General features: G+C 54.6%; 1 protein-coding gene across 3 annotated transcripts in view; it reads left to right on the top strand.

Moving 5' to 3' along the window:
* Positions 1 to 24,214, top strand: part of RUBCN (rubicon autophagy regulator) — a 54,744-nt gene that overhangs the window by 15,699 nt on the left and 14,831 nt on the right. Inside the window, exons 3-15 of one of the 3 annotated variants that reach the window (XM_067561097.1) lie at positions 96 to 179; positions 3,629 to 3,788; positions 5,231 to 5,337; positions 6,389 to 6,545; positions 8,925 to 9,491; positions 10,376 to 10,420; positions 13,064 to 13,159; positions 13,711 to 13,826; positions 15,311 to 15,512; positions 15,866 to 15,967; positions 16,938 to 17,012; positions 21,019 to 21,079; positions 22,155 to 22,287. In XM_067561097.1, coding sequence (XP_067417198.1) covers positions 96 to 179; positions 3,629 to 3,788; positions 5,231 to 5,337; positions 6,389 to 6,545; positions 8,925 to 9,491; positions 10,376 to 10,420; positions 13,064 to 13,159; positions 13,711 to 13,826; positions 15,311 to 15,512; positions 15,866 to 15,967; positions 16,938 to 17,012; positions 21,019 to 21,079; positions 22,155 to 22,287 — 1,905 coding nt within the window. The remainder of the gene's footprint in view (positions 1 to 95; positions 180 to 3,628; positions 3,789 to 5,230; positions 5,338 to 6,388; positions 6,546 to 8,924; positions 9,492 to 10,375; positions 10,421 to 13,063; positions 13,160 to 13,710; positions 13,827 to 15,310; positions 15,513 to 15,865; positions 15,968 to 16,937; positions 17,013 to 21,018; positions 21,080 to 22,154; positions 22,288 to 24,214) is intronic. The other 2 variants (XM_067561095.1, XM_067561096.1) reach the window with 2 other exon arrangements.

Here is a 24,214-nt window from a genome sequence, read left to right as displayed (position 1 = left end):
ACCAGAGGTCTTGTTACCTGCATTGGTCTCTCAGCACCTGTCAGTCCTGGGGCAGGGTCTATCAGGTGGAGTCTAACTGTGTGCTTTCCGGGCAGGTGTACTGCAGACAGAAGGATTACTGGCAGTTTGTGAAAGACATCCGCTGGCTGAGCCCGCACTCTGCTCATCACGTGGAGAAGGTGAGTCCTGGCAGGCTTGGGATTGGAGGACAGAGCTGGCGTAGAGATCTCAAGGTGGCGCCTTTCCCTGGCCAGCAGAGAGTGACTAGGGTGCACAACTCAGTTCTCCTGAATTGCTGCAGTTTATCTGCCATTGGAACGGCCTGACAGAGAGTTCGCTTCCTTGGAGTGATCCTCTTGCCTTGCTTTGACAGATTCAGGCCGGAGATATTTTGTTCTAATCCCTCTATCGTGTTTAATTTGTGAGTGAATTCAGCGCCCCTTTAACGAAGGGGGATGATCAGAATTATGCAGCCTTGTATTCCATGCCAGCTGCCTCCCCGAAGGCTTTGCAGGGTTACATCCAAGACCATGGCTGGCACGTGGATGATGAGAAACGCAGTTTTTGGGTCCCTAATTCCTCAGGGCATTTGCAGCTCTGTCACAAACTGCCACCACAGCTGGCACTACTGGCCCCGACTTTGACAATTGGGTTATTGACCTGCCCGTCTTAACGCTTCCTACAAAACCTAAAACAGTATTACATGCTTTCGGGTCCCACGTAGGGCATGGCTCATCTGCACAGCTCTTTATAGACAAAAGCCCGTGTCTTTTCTCAGCCTCAGCCAGGACCAAACATGCTGAGATGGGGATAAGCACTAGGGGGAGGCCTACAACAATCGGATCGTGCGGCAGTTCAGGCCAGGGACACGACTCCAGGATTTCGTAATTTTTGATGATACTGTTGCTCGGTGGCAAGACGAGGCCTCATGGAGGGAGAGGACAAGGGAGAAACATGGCAGGAGTGGGTCAAGGATGGGGCTTCCAAGGGTGGGGGCTGTAGACTCTGCTAGGAGCCCAGGGAATGAACAGATCCTGGTGACTGAATAGTCTCTTCAGGCTACCATTAAGGCATGTCGCTGGGATGATGTGTAGTGGAAGCTTCCTTAGCCTGTGTGCTATGTGTCATGTGGTTGACCAGAGCACATCGGTCTGCAGGGCTAGCTGCAGTGTGTTGTATATTAAACGCATACCCCAAATTGAAAAAACGTAGTAAGAGGACCCCAAAAGAGAGACTGGCTAAACAACAAAGTGAAAGAAGTGGTTAGAGGCAAAAAGGCATCCTTTAAAAATTGAAAGTCAGATCCTACTGAGGAAAATAGAAAGGAGCATAAACTCTGGAACGTCAAGTGCAGAAGTATAATTAGGTTGCCCAAAAAAGAATGTGAAGAGCAACTAGCCAAAGACCCAAAAACTAACAGCAAAAAGGTCTTTTTAAGTGCATCAGAAGCAGGAAGCCTGCCAAACAATCAGTGGGACCACTGAATGATTGATGTGCTAAAGGATCACTCAAGGAAGACCAGGCCATTGTGGAGAAACTAAATGAATTCTTTGCAGAGGATGTGAGGGAGACTCCCACAGCGAAGCCATTCTTTTTAGGTGACCGATCTGAGGAACTGAAGTCCCACATTGGGGTGTCAATAGAGGAAGTTTTGGGACAAATTGATAAATTAAACAGTAATAAGTCACCAGGACCAGGTGGTATACACCTAAGAGTTCTGAAGAAACTCAGATATGAAATTGCAGAAATACTAAGTGTGGTATGTAACCTATCATTTAAATCAGCTTCTGTACCAGATGACTGGAGGATAGCTAATGTGACGCCATTTTTAAAAAAAGGCTGCAGAGGTGAATCTGGCAATTACAGGTCAGTAAGCCTAACTTTAGCACCAAGCAAATTGGTTGAAACCATAGTAAAGAACAGAATCATCAGACACGTAGATGAACATGATTTGTTGGGGAAAAGTCAACATGACTTTTGTAAAGGGAAATCATGCCTCACCAATCTATTAGAATTCTTGGAGGGGGTCAACAAACATGTGGACAAGGGTGATCCAGTGGATATAGTGCACTTAGATTTTCAGAAAGCTTTTGACCAGGTCCCTCACCAAAGACTGTTAATCAAAGTAAGCTGTCATGGGATAAGAGGGAAGGTTCTCTCCTGGATCTGTAACTGGTTAAAAGATAGGAAACAAAGGGCCAGAATAAATGGTTGGTTTTCACAATGGAGAGAGGTAAATAGTGGTGTCCCTCAGGGGTCTGTACTGGGACCAGTGCTGTTCAGCATATCCATAAATGATTTGGAAAAAGGGGTAAAAAGTGAGGTGGCAAAATTTGCAGACAAAACAAAATTACTCAAGATAGTTAAGTTCAAAGCAGACTGTGAAGAGTTACAAAGGGATCTCACTAAACTGGGTGACCGGGCAACAAAATGGCAGATGAAATTCAGTGTTGAAAAATGCAAAGTAATGCACATTGGTAAACATAATCCCAGCTATTCATACAAAATGATGGGGTCTAGATAAGCTGTTTCCACTCAAGAAAGAGATCTTGGAGTATCTGTGGATAATTTTCTGAAAACATCCACTCAGTGTGCAGCGGCAGTCAAAAAAGCTAACTGAATGTTGGGAATCATTAGGAAAGGGATAGATAATAAGACAGAAAATATCATAAAGCCTTAATATAAATCCATGGTACACCCATATCTCGATTACTGTGTGTAGATCTAGCTGCCCTACCTCAAAAAAGATATATTGGAATTGGAAAAGGTGCAGAAAAGGGCAAGAAAAATGATTAGGGGTATGGAACAGCTTCTGTATGAGGAAAAATTGAAAAGCCTGGGACTTTTCAGCTTGGAAAAGAGACGACTAATAGGGGCAATGTTAGGGGTCTATAAAATCTTGACTGATGTAGAGAAAGTGAATAAGGAAATGTTAATTACTCCTTCACGTAACATAGGAATCATCAGTCACCCAATGGCATAAATAGGCAGCAAGTTTAAAATAAACTAAGGAAGTACTTCACACAACGCACAGTCCATCCGTGGAACTCGTTGCCAGGGGATGTTGTGAAGGCCAAAAGCATAACTGGGTTCAAAAAAGCATTAGATAAATTCCTGGAGGACAGGTCCATCAGCGACTGTTGGCAGGGATGGAGCCCCATGTTCTGCATGTCCCTAGCCTCTGTCTGCCAGAAGCTGGGAGAGGACAATAGGATGGATCATTTGATGGCCTGTTCTGATCATTCCTTTTGAATGAAGCACCTGGTCTTGGTCGTTGTTGGTAGCCAGGATCCTGGGCTAGATGGATCATTGGTCTGACCCAGTCTGGCCGTTCTGACGTTCTTACTGACTTTTGTGGTGCAATTCCTTCCCATTGCAGCTGTTTCCCTTGTAAATGTGCCGGTTGGGTCAGTAGCTCCCCTCTGTGTGTCACAGGGTTGATGGTTACCGTGCTACAACACAGCTGTACCCCCTTAGTCAGTGCCTGGTGGTGGGAAGTTGCTGGATGGGCCAGTGTCCACTAGTGGACCTAAAGCTATCTTTTTGGACGTAGCAGGCACCCGTTCATTGCTCTCGTGAGCCTGCTAGTCTCTGTCTGACTGGTCTTGTGTATGGTGTCCATTTGCAGTTCATCCGCCTGCACGAGAATGGCCAGCCAAAGGCGGACGGTGTAAGTGATCAAGCCATAGCGGAGCTGTGGCTACAGCACAGCCTGCAGTTCCACTGCCTCTCGGCACAGCTGAAGCCGCTGCTTGAGAACAGACAGTACATCAGGAAGTTCTACACCGGTAAACAGCACCCTGGGGTCACTTCTTTCCCCCCAGAAGAATATTTAGGCAGGCCCTTCTCTCTAGTCGTGGGCACGGGCTTCTATTGCTGGGGTGGGGGAGAGTGGGAAATTCTGTAGCCCAGAGAATGCCGGGGTGTGGGGGGTTCCACAGCTGGGGGCATTAAGTTTCCTTCTAGCCTTGTGAGGGATCCCTGGTCCAGATCCAATGGTCCCTGCAGCCAGGAGCCTGTTTCTGGCAGCGTCAGTGCCAGGTATTGCCTATAAGCAGGGGCAGGCAGCACAGACAGAGTCTGGTTTTGTTCCTGAGCCTCCCTGCGTTCAGGTTCACACGAGAGCCGGCTGGGAAATTTTTGATGCAAAGCTTTATCATTGGAAAATACTAAGTTGTCAGAACCAAAACTCTTCTCGGGAAAGGGTCCGTTTCAGTGACTTGCCCATTTCAAGCATTATTTGGAAAAGGGCATCAAAGGTGTCAATGCCTCATTTGGACATTTTTCTAAACAAAAAATTCTGGTGTTTTTTTTTGGCTCAAAATGAGTTGTTTAGAAATTTTAAGTTTATTTGGGGGAGGAGGTAGGAAATGGAACGTTTTGAGCTGATCCGAATATTTTTCAGATTGTTGGTTCGCAAAACGTTGAGATTTAGATTTTTTTCATCCCAATTTGAGATGGGAAAATGGTTCTCAATGATAAATTCTGGCAGGCTGGGGAAACCGTTTCCCACCCAGCTCTAATTCAAACAAACAGAATCTGAAGGCTTTGGCTTAACAACAGCCTCAAACAGGAAGATCTGGGCTCAGGACTGCCCACTGGGTCTGAAGCGCTGCCTCTTGCAGGGCCTCGGGCTCTGACCCCTGGGTATCAGCTTAGGGGCCTGTTCCAATGCCCGCTGAAGTCACTGGCACCTTTCAGTGTGCTGTGTGTCTGTCGCTGGCCCTTGCCCATGGACTTCAGTGGGCTTTTTATCCAGCCCTTATGGAGCTTTCCAGGTTCTCTCTGAGGCCCTGACTGGCCTGCCCCTGCACAGGCCTGCTTACGCCTTGTGCAGCCATATGCGAGAACGCCTTGCCTGTCGTCAGCAGGTACTAGGGCAGCCGTGGAGCAGAATTCCTATGCATGCAATACTGTACCATGCGGGAGGAGGGGCTTTCTTTCTGACCCTAGATGATTTTGCCCTGAAGCATGAGGTCTGAGAGCCCTTCTCATCGTATCCTAGCTAGCATAGCAGCAGAGAGGCTGTTGTGCGATTGCTCTCTCTGCTGCAATGGAGCCGGGCGAGGCTCTGGCTCAGGGAGAGACCGGGGGTTTGTCCAGTGCCATGTATTAAATAATTGCACAGTCCCCTTTGTGTCACCCCACAAATCCCCGTCTGCTGAGGGGAGAGAAGGGGCACCCTGGATCCCACCAGCTTGACCAACTTTCAGTTGCTGCTTCCTTCCAGATGCTGCCTTCCTGCTCAGTGACGCCCACGTCACAGCCATGCTGCAGTGCCTGGAGGCCGTGGAACAGAACAACCCCAGGCTGCTAGCTCAGATTGACACGTCCACGGTGAGAAGGGCCCCTGTTGTGTGCATCTGGCTCTCCCTGGAACGCAGCTGAACAGTGGTTCCCTGTCTCATTCAGAGCACCCCCAGCCCCTGGGAGAAGGTTTTTGCTCCTTGGCTGGGGTTCCTTTCAGACGGGGCTAGAAGATGGATGGGAAACAGCTGATTAGGAGCTGGCTTCTCTACCAGCAGTGCCTGTGTGATGTCAAAGACGGGCTGCAGTGGGCAAGGGGGTGTCTTTGTTCAATGGAGTTGGGCATTCTGGGCACACATTGGGTCACGCCTGGTTTGTTGGCTTCCAAGATCCAAATTTTAGTGGGGGAGAGGATGGTAGGAACCAGTCATTCCTCTTAAAAAGTCCCCTGTAATTCCAGGGATTACAGATGGAATGGGATGTGTGTTACCCGTTTAAATCCTAGCATAGGAACCGCAGCCAGGACTGACACAGGGATGTACTGGTGCATACAGCCTGCTGGGGAGAGGGCATGGGCTGAAGAGCCAGGAGAGCTGGCCTTTATTAGTGCTTCAGCTGCCACTGATTTCCTTCATAACCTTGCGCCCGTCACTTCGCTCCTTTGCCAGTTTCCCCATCTGTACAACAGGGTGAACAATGTCCCCCACTCCCCCTTCTCTGCAAAGAGCTTTGAGGTCTCCAGATGAGAAGCACTGGTGGCTATGTGTTAAACTGTGGCTGTGTTCTCTCTGCTGGATGGCAGAGCAGGATTGACAGCTGTGTGCGCGTCAGGTCCCTTTGCTGGTCCTGGATCATCACACTGAGAGCCTGGTAGTTTCCAGATGGGAGCCAGCTGCTTCGCTGAGAACAATGAGCTGCTTCCCTTTTTTACCATGGCTTTTCACCCTAAACTAGCAAGCTGGCAGTGTCCCACCTGACAGCAGAGCTGCAGCTCTGGTCTCCTCGGTTAGTTACAGGCCCTCATGCTGGGGACTGCTCGTTGGTTCCTCTTTGACGCAGCAGTTGCTTTGACTCTGAGTCCACTTCCCTTTGTCGCTTAACACCTTAGCTCTGGTTTATTAACAGTGCCACATCTGTTCAGTTCCTCAGAAGGAGTGAGGCCCCATTGCCTGTGACGAAGAGTCAAAGCCTGACAGCCCTCCCTGGTTCAGTGTGTATCACTCCCGTGGACTATACACAGCACAGGTACTTCGGATCCTTCTCCAGTCTGCACCAGCCAGCCTCCACCAGCGTGTCAGGTAACAGGAGTGGGGGGTTGTGTGTTCCTTCTGCACTTGGGAATGTGACCCACTCTCTTCCATGTAGGGTCTGTTTGCAGAATCCAGAGTTCAGGATAGATCTTTTCTCAAAAGTCCGGCTCTGCAGTCCTGCAATAACATGTGTGCGTGTAGCTCAGGTTTCCTGAGCACCCCTACATGTAAGCTACTGTAGCCTTCGTTGGTTATGGTATTGGATGATACTGAAAACCCCTTTTAAACTCTAGACGACAGTCCGATCACCAAGGCTCCTCCACTATTTAAAAGATTAGGGCTTGCACCACCATATGGGCTGGTGTCATTGTCGGAGACTTGAGGAGCCTGGAGGAAACAAAGACCTCGTTCACGCAGATGTAGCTTTACGAAAAGTCTAACCCGGTAGCACGCACGCACGCACGCGCACACACCCCGTTAATAGAACTGTAGCATAGATTGCAACGGTTAGAAAAAACCGAGGCTAGCACCAACAGTTCCAATCCTTTCATGCTCACGTCTCCATCTGGAATCCGGAGAATGGTGGAGGTGGCCGACTCCTGGGCGGGGTCAGGAAACAATGATCTTCAGCCCTCTGCCAGGTCGTATTTCTAATAAGTTCTGCGTATGCCCACCGAAGCTCATGAATATGCATGAGGGTTGAACCCCCTTATCTCCATCTTTGGGGTAGTCACCCTGATATTACTGGGGGACTCTTCACCTGATCAGCCACTTGGATGGTTCTTCTTTCAACTTATTAACATTTATTGCCCCTTATCACCATAGTAACATGCAGTTACGTAAGGAACTCTCTTTAACGTTTTACCCTGGCTAGCAATGGTCATCTTGTGGTGTCTCCTGATCTCTTCTAGACACGATTATCCCAACTCAGCCGTCATTTTTCAGAACATCAGCATACAAACTTAGGCCTTGTCTACACTACAAACATTTGTCGACATAACATATGTCGACTTTCAGCCACTGGTGCCTGATGTCCACACTGCTCTCCTTGGGTCGGTGCAGTGCGTCCTCACCAGGACCATTTCGACCGACCTAAGGGGCAGTGTGGGGGGAGTTGAGAGACCCACAGGCTTCCGGGCTCCCTTTGGGCGGCCCCCTCACCATTCCCAATCCCAGCTGGGTGTGGGGACTTCCCCGCTCTCAGGCCCAGAGCTAGATGGCAACCTTCCCTGTCTTGCCCAGTCCTGGCTCTGAGCCAGAGCAGGCTGCAGCCCCCCACAGCTTGCCTGGTCCAGCTGGGAGCTGGGAGGCAGTCATCCGTGACCTGGGTGATAGCTAGGCGGCAGCTGCCCACAGCATGCCAGTGTCGGGGGGGCAGCAGCCGCCTGCAGTTTGTCGGCGTGACCCCAGGCTAGTAGCCCAGTGGCAGCTGCCTGCGGCTTGCTGGAGGCCGGGGGACAGCAGCTGCCCGCAGCTTGCTGGCCTCCCAGGCTGCTAGTGGGACTGCAGCCCCCCAGGCCCAGGCTGGCAGCCTCCTTGCGCCCCTGCTGGTCCACTTGTCAATTTCACTGCTCTAGCTAGCAGTGAAATTGACAAGTATGACAGCCCCTCCACCACTCTAAGGGGACGCGGTCTCTACATTGACACTACATCACCCTAGCTCTGCCGACAAAAGCCCTGCGTCTCTCGTCGAGGTGGTTTTATTTTGTCAAAAGAACAGGGCAGTTTTGTCGGTGGGGAGGTGACTGTAGTGTGTGCACCAGCACTGTTTTGTCGACACAAGCTGACGTTTGTACACCAGGTCATAGACACACGCTCAGCAGATTTATTATTTACTTACTTATGCTAATGTATGGCTAACTTAGCCAAAACCGAATTTGGCTAAGCTAATGGGTATCTTGCATATCAGCTTTAAAGCTTAAGGTATTTTTTTTTACCTATGCCCTGGCAGGTATTCGTCTCACGTGTTTTAGTGTTGCAATAGATTAATTTATTAGTTACAAACCACACTATTGTGGACATGCAGAGCCCTGCCCGCCTGAGCAATTGATGATAACACACCGGGGCTTTCCAAACTAACGCACAGTAACAAAGTAGGTTTTGTGCCTGGCCCTTCTGCACCACCCGACAACAGCAAGCAAGCGTCCCTGTGTGTCCCAGCCTTCGTGGGCAGCCCTGCAGTAACACCCCAGTGCGGTGGGTGGAAATTAAGCTTCAGCAAGGACATGGGCCTTGGTTTTCAGCTTCTAACACGTGCCTGGGAGACCATCGGGGCGGTGGGTAGGAAGGTATTTTTTACTAAAACAGGAGATTCCTTGCCCGTGCCCTCCTGCGCTGGGTTTGCACGCTGAACGACGGCCTCGTAGTCTTTTTTATTTTTGATTGTTTCATGCTCATTTGTGACCTTTCCCTCCTGCCTCTGTCCAGACAGGAGACCAGCTAGCTCCTCTGTGTGCAGCAGCACGAGCCAGCCTCTGGAAAATGCCGTGTACAACGTATCCTTCTTGCTGACTGAGGACAGATCCCCTCTGGGCCAGCCTGGCCTTCCCCGGCTCAGTGTTACCTCCCCCAGAGACTCCTTCTCTTCAGTCAGTGAGATGAGTACCAGCACTGTGACCAGCCAAAGCGAGGATGCCTGGGTGAGCAGCCAGGATGACACCCAGAGCGACGCCAACGACGGGCCAGAATACCTGGCCATTGGGAACCTGGGGCAGCGGGGCCAGACCTGTAGCAGCCAGAGCAGCGCCAGCAGCAGCACCTCCGATAGCAACAAGAGCAGCAGCTCCAACCTGTTCTCGTCCAGCAGCTCCCAGAAGCTGGAGTCCGTCTCCTCCTTGGAGGAGCAGCGTGCGAGCGGCGGCAGCAGCAGAGGGACGAGCCTCCTGCGCAGGTCCAGCTTTTCGGAGGGGCAGACATCTACCCCCCAAGGGATCCTCAAGAGGAGCCACGTGCGCTCGCACTCCGATACCAACGTGGCCGCCGGGAAAGCTCCCGGTAATGGTGGGGCGGCGTTGGGGATGGGTTCTGTGTGTGGGACGTTGCTCTCGGGACGAGAGTTAAATGGGCATCACCGGCAGCGTTGTACATCGTTAGGGGGTGATATGAGTACGGGGCGAGGAGGAAGGGAAAGAGCTAATCAAAGGCCTTGCAAAGTTCTCCTCCAGTGGAGCTTGGGGACCTGAAGTCAGCTTGTGCAATGCCCTGGGATGGGCGAGGAGCGATTGCATGTGCAGCTAGCTGGGGAAGTCCAGCCTCTGCCCTTTTGCTTATCCACTGCACTGAGAGCTCTCTGCATTCCCAGAGACGGAGAGGGAAGCCTCCTGTCTCCCCCAGCAGAGCTCTGGGACCCAGCCCTGGAAGGCCCAGCAGCCCCTGCCTTGGCATCTAGCCTCACTTCCCTTGGTCAGATGGCAGAAGGTGTCGGCTTACCCCTCTCTCTATGCCCACTAAGGGTTTAGGAAATGGCAGCGCTGCTATGGTGCTAGCCTAGATGCCCCGAGAGGGACCTCCTGAACCTTCTCTCCAGGGCCTCATCTGATCCGTAGACGTGGCCAGGGCTGGGGACCAGATCCCAGGATGCAGGGACAGCCCTGTGTTGTAACTGTGCAACCCTCATCTGGTTCAATCTGTAGAACAGATTGGGTGCGTGCGTTCTCTTAATAGCTCCCCATAGCGGGGGTGAGTGCTGGGCCTTTTGGGGTCCTCAGTGGGTGGGCATTGGGGGGCAAGGCTGGTTCCCAGGGGCACACCCCTTCAGGGCTGAGCTGCTGCCTTCAGGTAGGAAATGGAGGCTCCTATCTTGGTGAGTAACCAATCTCTCTCTCTTTTCTCTCCCTTCCGTAATGCACTCCTCTTCCTCCTCCTCGCTGTTTGCCTAGGAGGTCTCAGGGATATCACCATTATAATAGAAGATCCAGTGGCAGGTTTGGGAGCCCATAGACACCCCCTCATCAGTGATCATTGCATTGAGTTCAGGATTTCCATGACCACATTGGTGTCAACTTAGAAAAGCCTCTTTCCCCAAGTCATTGATGGCGCTTTGAGGGGGCCTCCTGGTCTTTGCATGTGACCTAACCGAGGATCCCTGCTTGCTTTGGGGCCGCAACGTGCTGGACCAGGAATCGCACTTGACTTTCCTGCATGGCACTACGTGGCGTTTTCTGAAAAGCCCCTGGATTGGCTGCCATCCTCTCTCCCTCGCTGTGGAAACTGGGCGAGATTGTGCCCCTTGTGCGGGGTTAGGGGATGAGATGGGATGGCCTGGACTTCAGAATAGACAGCCAGTTCTCCTCCCTCGCCCAGCGGGAGGGTATGCGACTAGTGGAGCTGGGAGCAGTACTTCCCAGGGGCGCGGTGCAGTTGGCACCCAGCACTCTACCCACATCGGTGGTGGGGTGCTCGGATCAGAGGACTGCAAGTCAAAGCTCTGGGGATCTAGTCTGGGCTCTGATTTTATGTATGAACTAGGGCCAGTTGTTTTACAACCTGACTTTCAGAGGGGCTGAGCCCCTGCCGCTCCCATTGATTATGCAGAGTTGCAGATGCTCAGGCTCTCTGCAAACCAGGCCACTCGTCTGTGTGCTTTGGGTCACCTTCCCCTCCATAAAATGGGGATAATTCCTTCCGGGCCAGAGGAAGGCTTGAACCGTTAATGTCTGTGAAGCCCTATGAGTTCCTCAGCTAGAAAGTTTGCGTGGTGAGATACTGTGCGTGTTATCAGAGCAGTCCACAAAGGTGTCCTAGGTGGGGCGATGTGCCAGCAAGATTCTGCAAGATTCTGTCCCCCTCCCAGCTTCCCTTATTGCAGCACTCACTGTCCTGGCTTCCCTGCGCGGCTTTCCCCAGAGCTTGCTGCTCTGTGATGCTGCTGCTGATCAGAGTGACTGGCAGCTACCGTAGGGTTTGAGATCACTTCTAGGCACTGGGCCAGACGGTGGCCCAGGGTCTCTGTCTGTAGCTGTGTTTAGTGGCTCTGCTCTGTGGTAGATGAGTTCTTGGAAGCTCTTGCTCGAGCAGGGGCTGTCTGCTGTACCCTGGGGATTGGTAATGAGATCTGGAGCATCTGCCACTAGGGCACCAGTGCAAACCCCGCCCAGCTCAGGGGTCATCACTGCAGAGCTGTTTTGTGGCCTTATGGAAATGACTTGCGCTCAGCCCAGTTCCTGGTGGTTGCCTCCCAGCTGGCACTGATCAGCGCTTGGGGCAGTCTCTGGAGACTGAGCTCCCTCACCCCTGGGGGGCATCTCCTCAGCTCGGGGTTCAGGTATGCTTGCCAGGCCGCGTGAGTCGTTGGTTCCCAGGCTTCTGAAGCTGATCCCCCACACTACAAACGGTTGGTAGGGGAGGCGTCTCAGTCTGGCATGCCCAGTGCTGCTTGGCTGTATTTCTGGGCCCCAGAGCCATAAGAGAGGGCCTGGGGGAATGGTATGCTGCGGCTGTGCGAGCTGCTCTGCCAGTGGAGTTGACACCAGTGGTCCCTTCCCTTCTCCCAGTGCATGTTCCACATCACACATGTCCAGCGCCATTGCTCTCCCGTTCCCTTGTGTGTGTTCAATTGTCATTTCCATGGCCGCGACAGCCCAGGGCTTCCCTTCTGGAATCTGTCAGCCTTCAAGTCACTTGGTCTCCGCCATAGCCCGTCCGATCCCAGGGGCTGCAGCCTCCCTCGGGTGTTCACCCCCAGTGAGGTTGGCTAGAGGCAATCCCTGGAAGAGCCCTGCCCGTGTGAGGCCGTGAATTGCATCATACATGTGTACGGAAGGAGGCGCCCAGGACGCAGCCCATGTAGGTCACTTCTGCATCCCTACTGGGCTCTGCCAGCTGCGGGGATTGGTTTCCCCCAGCTCTGTTTCCCCCAGCTACAGCCAGAGGCTAGAGTGAGTTGGAGATCACCTCCTTCTGCTGATTCCCCCCGCCTTGTCCCCAGGCATCCTCCGTAACTGGTGAAACCCCACAGTGCCATTCCTCTTACCTTAGCCACTTGTCCTGTGGCCCTGTTGGCCCGTCTGGGGGCTCCTGCCCGTCGGAGGAGTCACTGCTGAAAGCTACGGGGCACCGTGCTCTCTGACTCTGGGCTGAGCACTCTGAACAGTCCCTGTTGCATTTCCCAGCCCTGCCCCTGTGGGTGAGAGAGAGCCAGGCGGACGCCCTGCCTAGCTGTGCCCCTTCCCCTGCTGCATTAGCTGATGGAACGAACAAAATCTGCGCTTCCCAGGCTCTTTCACTCCGGTCAGTTGTCCCTTTCCTGCGGCCTGTTGTTCTTGAGAGGGGCAGCTCTTGGCAAGCCGTTAATTGCTGCCTGTTTGCCAGCTTCCATTTTAGCTGCCTGAAATACCCCTCCCTGAGACTGCCTGCTCCTGGGAACAAGGGAGCTGTCTGCCCCCTTTCTCCCTGGAGACCAGCTGACTTAACTCTTCTCCCCCCATTTGATTCCTTTTATATTTTTGGGGGTTATGTTCTTGTGATGTCCCGTTTGCTCCATTCCACTGTGTCCCGAGGGGCTGGGGTTAAGTACCCAGATGGGCCCCTCTGGTACTGACGAGTGTCCTTGCTCTTGTCTCTCAAAGAATCCCAGGGGGACACCTCGAGGGTGACAGGCCAGGTCCCCCCCTCCGCCCAGCGCAGCAACGTCGGCACGCCCAGCTCCCTCTACATGGAGTACGGTGAGGAGAGCGGGGGATGAGTGGACGGGTTACCGGCTGGGTTCGGCTGGCCATTTGCGGGGCAGCTGTGGAGTGGGCGCATGTGAGGATTTGCTCGTGAGCACATGTGTGTGCCCCAGGCGTGCTCCCCCGGCCGGGCCCGGGTGTCCTGTGTGTGTGAGGCCAGCGCTCCGAAATCACTGCCTCTCTAAGTCCAGGAGCCGCTGGGCCGGGGTGGGGAGCAGGGCTTAGTGGCCAAAGAAGCTAAGTGGCTGTGCTGTCTGATGGGGAGGGATTAGGAGGAGGCTGTGGGATCACCTGGCACTCCGCAGCCTGCCTATTGTGGGGATCTTCCGCCTTCCTTGGAATAATCTGATGCCGGTCACTGTCAGAGACCGGAGGCCAGGCTGGCTCCAGCCCACGTGCCATCTAATTCAGCAATGCCTGTGTTCAGGCTGGTTGAAGCCATGCAGTGGCATCGGGTGTTGTTGGATCTCCGGCTCTTCGGCGCCCGGGGAGGGGGGGATTGCCAAAACACCTTCGTCTCACTCGCTCGTCTCTGGCTTTCCTAGAGTCTGGCCAGTACCTGAGTTCGGGGGAAGGGATGTTCCGAAGACCCTCGGAAGGACAGTCCCTGATCAGTTACCTGTCTGAGCAGGACTTCGGGAGCTGTGCGGACCTGGAGAAGGTGGGGCTAATGGGGCAATGATGCAGGGCAGGGGGGACGTGTTCCTGGCTCAGTGACTCTGGTTCCACTGGCATGCTGCCCTACCGAAAAGGCAGCGTTTGTGCCACAGCATTTCCTGCCTTCGAGCTGTGCCCAGAACTCCCCTGTTTGGTTTCCCACTTCCCTTTGCCCTTCGGTGTCGATAGCTTGGAGCCGCTAGCATAGGTACAGTGCAGCGGGGGCCTAGTGCAGCTTGCTGGAGCGCCCTCCGCCGTGTGCTGCTGCCTTCCCTAAAGTCAGGCCGCTGTTCGCCCCCCCTTAGGCAGTTGGGACGTGGGGGTGGATCTCAGGTGTAAGGTGCATTTGACCCCTCCGGGTGCAGGTAAAGAAGGGGGAGGCTCCTCTCTGCAAGCCCCATAATGATCCCTGCGAGTAGTGTTGACTGGGGGAAAACCAAAGCCCGCTGCTCTCTTTGAGGAGGGGTGTATCTGGGATGAGCCGGGTGCCGTGTGGCCCGCGGGTGGGGAAACCTTGAAGGGTGGGGCTGTCACTGTGGCGGGGCTGGCTGCACCTCCGTCCCCTTTCTTGTCTCGGCATGCGCTCTGCTCCGATCATGGGCCTCTAGCCCTTACCTGTCCCAGGGAGGAATCACAGGAGTCTCCCACTCTTAGACTGGGGCCTGTTCGCAGGGCCCTGTGTCCACCTACTGCTGTGATGGCCTGACTACGTTTCAGAGTCTTGCCTTTCTTTGCTTTGGGAGCCTTTGACCATATAGTGACCTAGAGCCTCCTTAAGAGCACATGCTTTCCCTTAGCGTTGGAATACAGTGTTAGAGTGAGAGAAAAGGGTGTAAAAATAGCCAGCACCTGACATATCTGTTACCCTAATGTCCTACCATCCTGAAATGGTGACCCAGGCGGGCCCAGCTTCTTCAGACACCCTTCCACCTTCCTGTGCCTGGGTGTGTCTCGGTCTGGATTGCCCCTTTGCCCCGAGACAGCCCTTTCAAAGCCTGCCAGGATTCTTTGTTCTCCACCAGGCTTATCTCTGCATTGGTGAGCTTGGGTCTCCGGTCAAACCACTCCCATGGGCGCAGAGGGGGTCGAGCCAGAGTCATCAGAGCTGACAGTTCTGGCCTCATCCCTTGAGAACACTGAAGTGGGGTCTGACAGGCGGCCGTCTTGAGCCATCGCTTCCTGCTTGGACCCAGCTGGTTGCCTCGTAAGAAGCACTTAAGCCAACACATTCATGCAGAGAACACCAGGCTGGCGTGGTGCATTCCTGGAGGGCGCTCCGTGCGCACGTAAGGGGCGATGGGCTCACGAAGGGTTATGGCCTGCCTGGAGGGGCTGGAATCCATTCAGGAGGAAGTGAAGGCCTCCCCTGCTGTGGGAAATCCCAGAGAGCCCCTTCTACAGGTAGCTGCGGGGGGAGAAAATGTAATGCTGCAGCCCTGAGAACCTCCACTTCCAGCCTCTCTCGCAATGCTTTGGCTTCCCCCCCAGGAGAACGCTCACTTCAGCATCTCGGAGTCGCTGATCGCTGCCATCGAACTGATGAAATGCAATGTGATGAACCGGCGGCTGGAGGAGGAGGAAGAGGAGAGCGACAAAGAGATCCAGGAGCTCAAGCAGAAGATTCGCATCCGGCGCCAGCAGATCCGCACCAAGCACTTGCTCCCTGCCTACCGAGAGCTGGGCTCCGACAGTGAGTGCTGCTTTTTCGGGGCCAGGCTGGCCAGCCAGCAGGCAGAGCAGGGGCTCGTTTGTGTCAGTCCCTGCCGTGCCCTCCTGTGTGTGTGAAACGGCTGAGCCATGGTGCTGCGGGAATTCATGTCACTCTAGCTCTGAGTAGATGGTGACTGGCTCTGTCTGGGTATTTATAATGTGCACACCAAGGTGGTGTCAAGGGCGTAGCTTAATTTTGGGCCCACGCTGGCACCCCAGTCACCCAATGCTACCCGTCCTGGCCAGCTCCTCTGTCAATTCTCGGTGTCACACAAATAGCCTTTGCTGACTTTGAGGGCTACATCTCAGACCTTCTGGATTTTGCCCCTCCAGGCTTCGCGGCTACAGATAGTGGGTCCCAGTTCAGCTCCCGTGACTCCATGTGGCTGTCTGACTCGGGTTCGGCGGAGGACGTGGAGGAGTACGAGATAAGAGGTGAGACGGGGCAGCTGCACTGGATGGCGATTTGGGGCCAAACTCCTCCTTGGTGTAACTGTGCTGAAGTCAGCAGTGCTACACGCCCCTTGGCCTTTAGAGATGGCTGCTCTAGAGTAACACTGAACCGTAAGATGAGTCCAGATTCCACCCCTGCACTGTGTAAACAGATTCCCTTTGGATAGATGGGTTTGCGCACTCAGAAAGGCTGAATGGGTTGCCTCTGGGAGCTCTGTTATAGGCTTAACAGCCCTTTCATTTGCTGTACCTCTGGCTTCCTACAAGCATCTCCTTTCGGGGCAAACCTCCCCTTGTAAAGTCCTCCCTGCTGGAAACGTCAGGCTGAGGTTGGAGAGTTAAGGGATTTGAACACCAGCCTGCGCTGTCCTGCTCTTCCTTCTTGGGCTGGCCACGGGCTGGGCGAGTCAGTCCTGGGACTGTCTGTCTACTACTGTTAAGCCCTGTCTTTCTGTAGCAGGGGCGATGGGCTGTGTTCAGACAGTGACCTCCGAGATTGGCTAACATGCTGTCAGGCTGGCTCTCCTGGCCCAGGGCACGCCCCGCAGGAGACTGGCTTTGAACAGGCATGGGTCAGGATAGATAGATGCTCCTTGTTGCTCAGCGGTGCCCCCTCTGGCTGACTTTAAAGGTGCATTAACGAAACATTCTCCAGTCTTCAACTGGGACAGGGCTGGGTGGACTGGGGGGTTCTAAGGCCCCTGTGATGGACACCCTCAATCTTCCTGCTCCTCTCTCTGTGGATGTTGGTAGCATGACCCCGGTTTGGCCCCCCCGTAGCTCAGAGGTTGGGTATGGTATTGCAATCCAAGGAGGGGGTTTGAATGCCGTCCCAGGGCCTCTCCCAAGGGGTGCTGGCAGGCCCTGCTCTCTTACCTCTGTGTTTATGCCCTTTCTCTATGGCCGATCCGAGCACTGAAGTGAAATGTTTTGTCATCACCGTATTATGCAGATGGTAGCGATGGATCTAACCTGATTCAAATGTCCCAGAGCGGCCTGTCAGTGTCAATGGCTTCCTTGTTTTCAGGTAGTACCCCAGAGTCCGCTGCGCCGCGTGTTTCTGTGTGTGTGCTTGTCCGTGTGCATCTCCTGGGCGTGTCATGAGCCTACAGGGAGAGCAGAGGCCTCCAAAGCTGCTGCTGCTAAAACTGAGTGCACGCCGCGTCAGGCTTCAGACCGAACACCAAACCACCAGAATAAGCTCCCAGCCCACAAGATTAACGCTTCTGGTGTTTCCCACCCAGAGCTCTGTGCATGTGACTGGCTCCCGGCGAGCTGCTTTCTGGGATTTCTCAGCTCGTGTCCATTCAGAGGCCTTATGGGAGCAAGGAATAATGTCGTTTGAGTGACAAAGGGAAAGGAGTGGGCGACTTGTGCAGCGAATATCAGGCAGGTGGGAAAATGTAGCCCAGGGCTGAATTGCTTGGTCACTTGCCCAGGCTCTGCTGCCACATTACGGTGGAACATCGTGATGTGTCTAGAACATCAGCAGAGATGCCTCTTGCCTGGCCCGTCGAACAGCCGAAGAGTGGTTCAATGTAAGAGTGCCACAGCTATTAAAGATAAAGCACTGGCCACGTAACGGCTGTACCCTGAGAAATGACATTAGACCGCTCTAGTGCCTGGAGCCGAGCTGTGCTTTAAAATGCAACTACCCTCCCGCCCCCAGCCCACTGCGATTCCAAGCCCATAGCTCTGTTGATCAGAGGTGTTAAAGGCTGTGGCACCACCGTTACTGAATCCGCGTCCGCGGTGAGAAGCAGAGAAAGCATGGGTCTTGCTTTTAAAGTAACAGCGCTGTCGCGAGAGCTTTTCTCTGCCCGTGCAGTGCTAGCGAAAGGCTGACGCCGTCTGTAACCTCGAATGACCCGAGCAAGCTCACCGGTTAGGTTTTGCCCAGCTGGATGCGGCAGTTTCACTGTAACGTCCGTTTCAGCAGGCGGCTCTGTCTGACCGTGTCCTCTCCGCTGCTGAGAGCAGGCGTTAGCCCTTCCCAGCATGCTCTGGCTGCATCCGCACTCAGTTCAGGGTAAACGTCCTTCCTTGCTGTTGCACCGGCACAGCTGTGCTGGCCCTAGCGCCTGTGAGAGCACTGGTGTAGACAGGTCTGAGGCATTTCAATCACTGTTCTATCACTGACCAGTCCAGCACCTGACGCCAGGATAACAGGCAGCTTTATGAAACCCATGTTAGACTAGGCAACACTGATGCAGACCCGTCGGCCAGTCTGCACGACTGCTTCCACTGCGGCTTCTTTTAGGGACTCCGGGCTAAAGACTCTCCTGAACCCTCAGTATTGACAAGGCCCCTAGGCTTAGCACAGTGAACCTGAGGCTCTAGTCCTTTTACCTTGGCGCACACGGTTAATTCCCGGTGGGTGGGAAACAGTTGTGTGTTTTAGGATGTTCCCAGGCTGGGCGTGAGCGGGAAGCGTGGATGTTAGCTCTGCCAGCGGGGTGGTCAGGAAGGCAGCTCCCTCTGGGATCGTGAGGGATGAGTGACTGTCTGAAGAGGCAACTGTAGCTTGATCTGTGGAGAGGGAGCCTGGCAGCAGAGGCATTTGGGTGGCTGTGCCCAAAGCAGGTCACTTAAATTGGAAACACGTAGGTAGAAAGATGCCATATTTGGAAGGGGGCAGAGGGGTCAGCACAGAAAGCTGCTGGGGAGGCGGGGTTCAGATCTGACTCCTCCCACGATATGGCTGCCCACCTGGCTGCATGTGCTGGCCCTGCCCCAGGTCCCTCTCCTGGCCATGTGCGCATGTCTGCGTGTGCACCCCCTTTTTGCTGTGGGATCTCGCAGAGCTGTTCCTTGAGGAATGAGAGAGAAGCTGGTTTCCTCTTCCATTCGGGCGGCAGTCCTGCTTGGTGGGGAGGTTGCTTCCTCGCTTCGTGTAGCTACGAATCTTCGGGGCCTTGTTACCGGGTTGTGGAGAACATGGAGTTCCTAGTCCTGGGGTGCCCCAGTGCAGCTGCTGCCAGCAACGGGCATCAGACTGGCAACTGCCTGGTGCTAAAGGGTTGAGTCTGACCCCACCTTATGCTAATCCTCTATCCTGGACTCCCTGTTGACTCAAGGCTAGAAAGATACATGAAGGCCACGCTTAAGATTTAGCCCAACTTTTAACCCATGTTGAGCTGCGCCTCTGTTTCTTAGGTTGGGAGTGTTTTAGGGTGGGGGGGTGTTGTCAGACCCAGCTGTTTTTATAGCCATAGGTATATCCTTTGGAAAGCCCTCCCCCTCCCCAGGACTGCCCCTCGGAGAATCAATCCCTCCTTCCCTGCTGAAAAGATCCCAGTTCTGGGCACTCTGGGGTTCCCTGCTGCTCTGTGCTGCCCTTCTGCTGTGCCTCTCTGCTCCCTCCTTCAGTGCTGGGACTGAAACCGAGAAGAATCATGCAATCAGCAAGAGTCTTGCGTATTTCACTGCCCAGCCTGCTTGGGAGAGAGAAGCGGAGAACTGAGCTTACAACTACACCCGTTACCCAGACACAGCTGCCTCGCTAGGTCTTCTCTTACCCTCCTCGATGGTGTCCCTGTGGATTTTGAGGGTTGTCCTGTTTTTTGCTTTGATCTATATTTTCTCCCCTTTTCTGTAAATTCCTTGGTGTTGAAACCTGAGTTTCCACCCATAGAGCAGTCCGAGTCTCCCTAGCTCGACCATGCCTCACGCGGCTCGAAAGCTTGGCAGGGCAGTACGAACATGAGATGCATGACTCAACAGTATTTTCCAGGGACACGGGGCCAAATCCAGTCTGGGTGTAAGCAGGATTATTCTCGTGGCTTCGGTGGGAATCGGACCAGGGCTGTATTTGATCTTCGGTGTCAAGATGTTTCACCAGCCCCCTTCTTGGGGTTGGCATGCAAACCCCAGAGGAGTTCTGCTGCCATCACTTCCCAGTTCAGTGTGATCAACCACAGCTGTGTTGGCGAGGAGTCCCACTTGCTGGCGGCTGCATCACAGATGAGGGGCAGCCCATTCCAGCATCTAGCAACCATCTTCCACCACATCGAAACACTCTGCTGTGGTGGCAGCAAAACCAGCTCCTAGATTTCTCTGAGCACGTGAACAGAACCTTGAATACAAGGGAGCCAGTGAGCAGAATTGCGATGGGCTCTCCGCTCGCCTTTGACAAAGTCCCTTGCTAGAGAAGGTCAAGGGAAAAGCAGCAAAAGTGCTGCCAGAGATCAGGACTGGTGTATGCCCAGGTAGCGAAAAGTAGGACTAAATGGGTCAACTGTCCTCCGGACCAAGGGTTTGCCGTGGGGTAGCCCAGACCAGGGCTCTCCAGCCAAGGGTCCGGGTTCAGTATTTATTAGAGACCTGGAAGGGCGAAGGTGGTAGCAACACGCACAGATGCTACACTTGTTTTTAAGTCCGTCCCCGTAGGGAGGGAAATCTTTCCTCGCTGTGGCCCGTTTGTTCCTTGGTGCCTCAGGCCGCTGCCGCTTGCCGCAGCGTTTTAGTGTCATTAACATGTGCCCACTGGGGGATGGACTAAAGCGTCCAACTCGTCACGTGGGTGCTGGCAAGCCATGGAAGGGTAACAGCTTTGGGCCACTGCCACGGGGGCTGGGCTGGATTTGAACCGGCAACGCAGAGGTGAAGGGCCCGTATCCCTTTGCCAGTCCCTTTATGCTGTGTGTAAACCTAATAAGCCACTAAACTTCTTAACTAACCCCAGTGTCCCCCCCCCTACTAGCCCCACGTTTGTGTGTGTGGATTTCTCTAAGCTGTGTAACCACTGGTAGCTAGTGCGTGCCCTGTACAGACTGTAACATTTCTGCTCTAACCCCACGGTAGATTCATCTCGTGGCCACAGTTTCTTCTCTCTCCCCTAGAGATTGACCAGGGGACTGGCCAGCTCACATCCCAGACTTCCTAGCTGCTGCTTATTGTCACTGGTAGAAATAGGTGCTGTTGCTCACCTGCTTTTACAACAGCGCGATGGTTTTTAATGCAGAGCTGATCAGCCTCTGTTTAAAACAGGAGTAACTCCTCTTTCCGCCCTGCCCTCTCTCTTCTCACTGCAGATGCGGACATCAAGCGGGATGCAGCGTCTAGCCAGAAGTCTTTCCTCTCCTCGGAATCCATGTACGTCCCCGTCCCTCCCCGCCAGAGCGCGAGACTTTGGTCCTCGCCTGGGCTAAATAGACTCAGGTTTGGGGGCAGCCCTGGGGTGAAGCTAGGCAAATGGAAACAGGCTGAATGCAGAGGGGCGAGGGAATTTCTTGCCCGAGGGACCAATCCTGCACTGGTTGGGCATGGATTCGATTTGACACGAATGGGTCTGTTCTGCCACTGACTCCTCTAATAAACCGTAACTGGCAGCAGAAGGAGAGACGCTGGGAAAAGGAACCACGGTGAATTAGGAAAGACGGCCCGAGACAATGGGGACAGATACGTTCCCCGCCTGGCCGGACTCCCAGTCAGACCTGAGGTTCACCCCAATCTCCCACCACCCCACTCCTGTATCGTCTTCCTTGAAGTCCCCTGTTGCGGTCACCTTGCAACTCGGGGCTGGACAGGTCTCCCTGTCAGTGCAACTCCTTAATTGGCCGGAGGCAGCACTGTTGGGCGGGAGAAGGCATCCCTCCCTCCCTCCCTAGGAGACTGAAAAACTGCCGCCTCATTACTATTCCCAGTTGAGGTGGAGGGTGCCCAGGACAGCCCCTTCGAAATACCATTGATCTGTTACTCGTTGGCAGCTTCCCAAAGGGCTGGTAACAACGCCCGCTCTGCCCGTCAGAGGAGACGGGGAACTAGGCCCTGCTGGCAAAGATCACGTGTCACTTTTGTGCTGTGTGCTACCCCCATGGCTTGGCCAGATTCCGGCCTGGCTCTTTCCTTTCTGCCTCCCAAACCACCTGTTGTTTCAGGGGATGAAATAGTCTTTGATTTCCCCATCCCAGACTGTTGTGCAACGTTGCCGTGCCCTCTGTGTGGCCCCCAGAGGTGGCAGTGCCGGAGAAGTGATTCCTGCATGTAGTTTGTGGGTCTTATCCGAGACAGTGCGTTCAAGCAATGGGCGTCGTCGTTAATGCAACCTCTAACAAGTGGGGCTAGGAGGGGCACCCGTGGGGAGATCCCAGCCTTTGATCTCCTCGCACGCTGGGTGGAGTTATGCCCCCGTCTGTCGTGATGCTGATCGTCCTGTCTCGCTGTGCAGATCCCACTCCTTCCTCCATTCGAACTCGGCCGAGGCCGTGGCCATGGGCCTGCTGAAGCAGTTTGAAGGGATGCAGCTGCCGGCCGCTTCTGAACTGGACTGGCTGGTCCCCGAGCACGACGCCCCCCAGAAGGTAGGCGTGCGGGGTGGGGCCTCGCCGGGGCAGCCTCACCGATGCAGCGAGGGCGCTGTGGCAGAAACTGGGCATGTAATCAAGGGAGTACATTGAATATAGGGGCAGAGAACCCACCACCCCCGAGAGTGAGGGAATCCTTCGCATGAAGCTCTGATCTGCCACCCGTGGTGCCTCCTGAATGCCGGGCTGCAGCCTGTCTCCACCTCCCCGTGGCTGTAGGAGGAGGGAAGGCGTCGATCACGTCCCTCGCACGCTCCCAGACCAGCGGCCCTTGCACCCCGTTGGCTGTGGCGCTGCCGCGTGGTTGCCTCGCCCTGCACTGCCCCTATTGTCCTCGCGTGGGGCGGAAGGCTGGGGCTGGCGGGTGAGCTGCAGGGAACAGCACCCTCGGGCCGCACAGAGTCGAGCGTGGTGGCCCTCCGCCTCGCGCAGCACTGCTCTTCACCAGCAGGCCGGGCGCCTTGACAGCTCGTTTGCTGTTGGTTTTCAGGGCCCGAGATGGTCTCTGAAAAAGCTCTTTAAGCGTCCCCAATGGTATAAGAAAAGGCGGCTCTCCAAAAAGCTGCTGCTGGTACGTTGGGAGTGGAGAGCGCGCCTGGCGGGGGTGTGTGCAGGGCACGAACCACGGCATGAGCTGACCGCCCGGACTAAACACCCCCACGCCTGGCTGTGGCTCCCCGCGGGGAGGGGGAACCTGTGGCTTGGCGTGGGGCATGTGAAGCTCAGCCAGACGTAGCATTTGTTGTCGTTGCTGTTTGACCCCCAGCTGAGACCAGCTGCAAGATGTCCCGGTGCGTTAGAGCGCGAGTGGTCGCGGTGCTCACGGAAGTGACCAAAGTCCAGTGCAGTCTGGGCAGATGCTACGCAAGCTTCCCCATGTAGCTCCTCGGTCGTGACCCACAGCCTCTCCAGTCCTGGGCTCCCCATATCCAGCTCTGCTGATACCCCTTGATCCCGACCCACTGCCCCTGCCATCCCAGCGTTGTTCTCCCCCCACCAGCTCTTCCAATGCCCCTCTGTCCTGACGCACAGCCTGTCACGTTCCTAGGCCTCTCCTGAGATAGATGCTACTTGTCCTACCAGGCTGCTTGGTTTTGGGGCCTGGGAGTTGATTTCAAACACCGTGTCAGTGGGGTCAGCCTGACGGGGGCAGAGGGGTTGCTGGGTCGTTCTTTGAGTTCTGCGGCAGTGCAAGTGGTGTAAAGAGCGCACCAGTGGGTGTCTGTTGGCGCTGCCCCACGGGGCCGGGGCGATTGAACCACAGGCTTGCTTTATTCTTTGTGCCCCATAGGCTTACCCAGGATCCGCACTTTGTCACAGATCACTCCCCGCATTCAGCCGTGGGCCTGCTCGGGAGCGGTGCTTTGTGGGGTTTGACTTGCCTGCTGCTGTTTAACATAAAGCCCAGCCCCTGGCTAGAGGCCCGTGTGCCCTTCCCTCGCATGCTCGCTCCTGCCTGAGCCTGGAGGAGATCCCTGTTGGTTACCGGGCCCGGCTTGTTTTCCTCTAGCTCCTGGTGGCTTGTGAGGCATGTTCTGTTGTCCTGATGCAGGGTTCCTGTTCTCGGCCGACGCAATTCTGCGCTCTCATGCCTGTGCGAGCTCCCTTGGGGGGGCAGCTAGTTGCAGCTACTGCGCTCCAAGGGCGTTATCCGGGTCACCCAGGCTGCCGATGGGGGGCGAAGAGCCCGTCTGTTCCCATCCTGCCCCACGCCGCAAAGGCGGCAGCAGCCTGAGAGGCTCAGAGTCGGTGCTGGGCCTAGAGTCCCCACGTAGAGAGCCCAGGCAGTCAGTCATCGTGCGACTGCCCATGGCCAGCTCTGCTAGTCCGTGACTTCATCCTGTCCTGGCAGGGACCCAGGGACTCTGCGCCAGGGTGACCAGACAGCAAGTGGGGAAAAAATGGGATGCTTTTTTTCCCCGGG

This window comes from Emydura macquarii, unplaced genomic scaffold (assembly GCF_026122565.2).
Source record: "Emydura macquarii macquarii isolate MOO-44397 ecotype Brisbane River unplaced genomic scaffold, CSIRO-AGI_Emac_v2 contig_2365, whole genome shotgun sequence".
NCBI classification, from domain to species: Eukaryota; Metazoa; Chordata; order Testudines; family Chelidae; genus Emydura; species Emydura macquarii.
The sequence above is the reverse complement of the archived record's forward strand: the minus strand, read 5'-3'. Positions and strand labels throughout refer to the sequence as shown.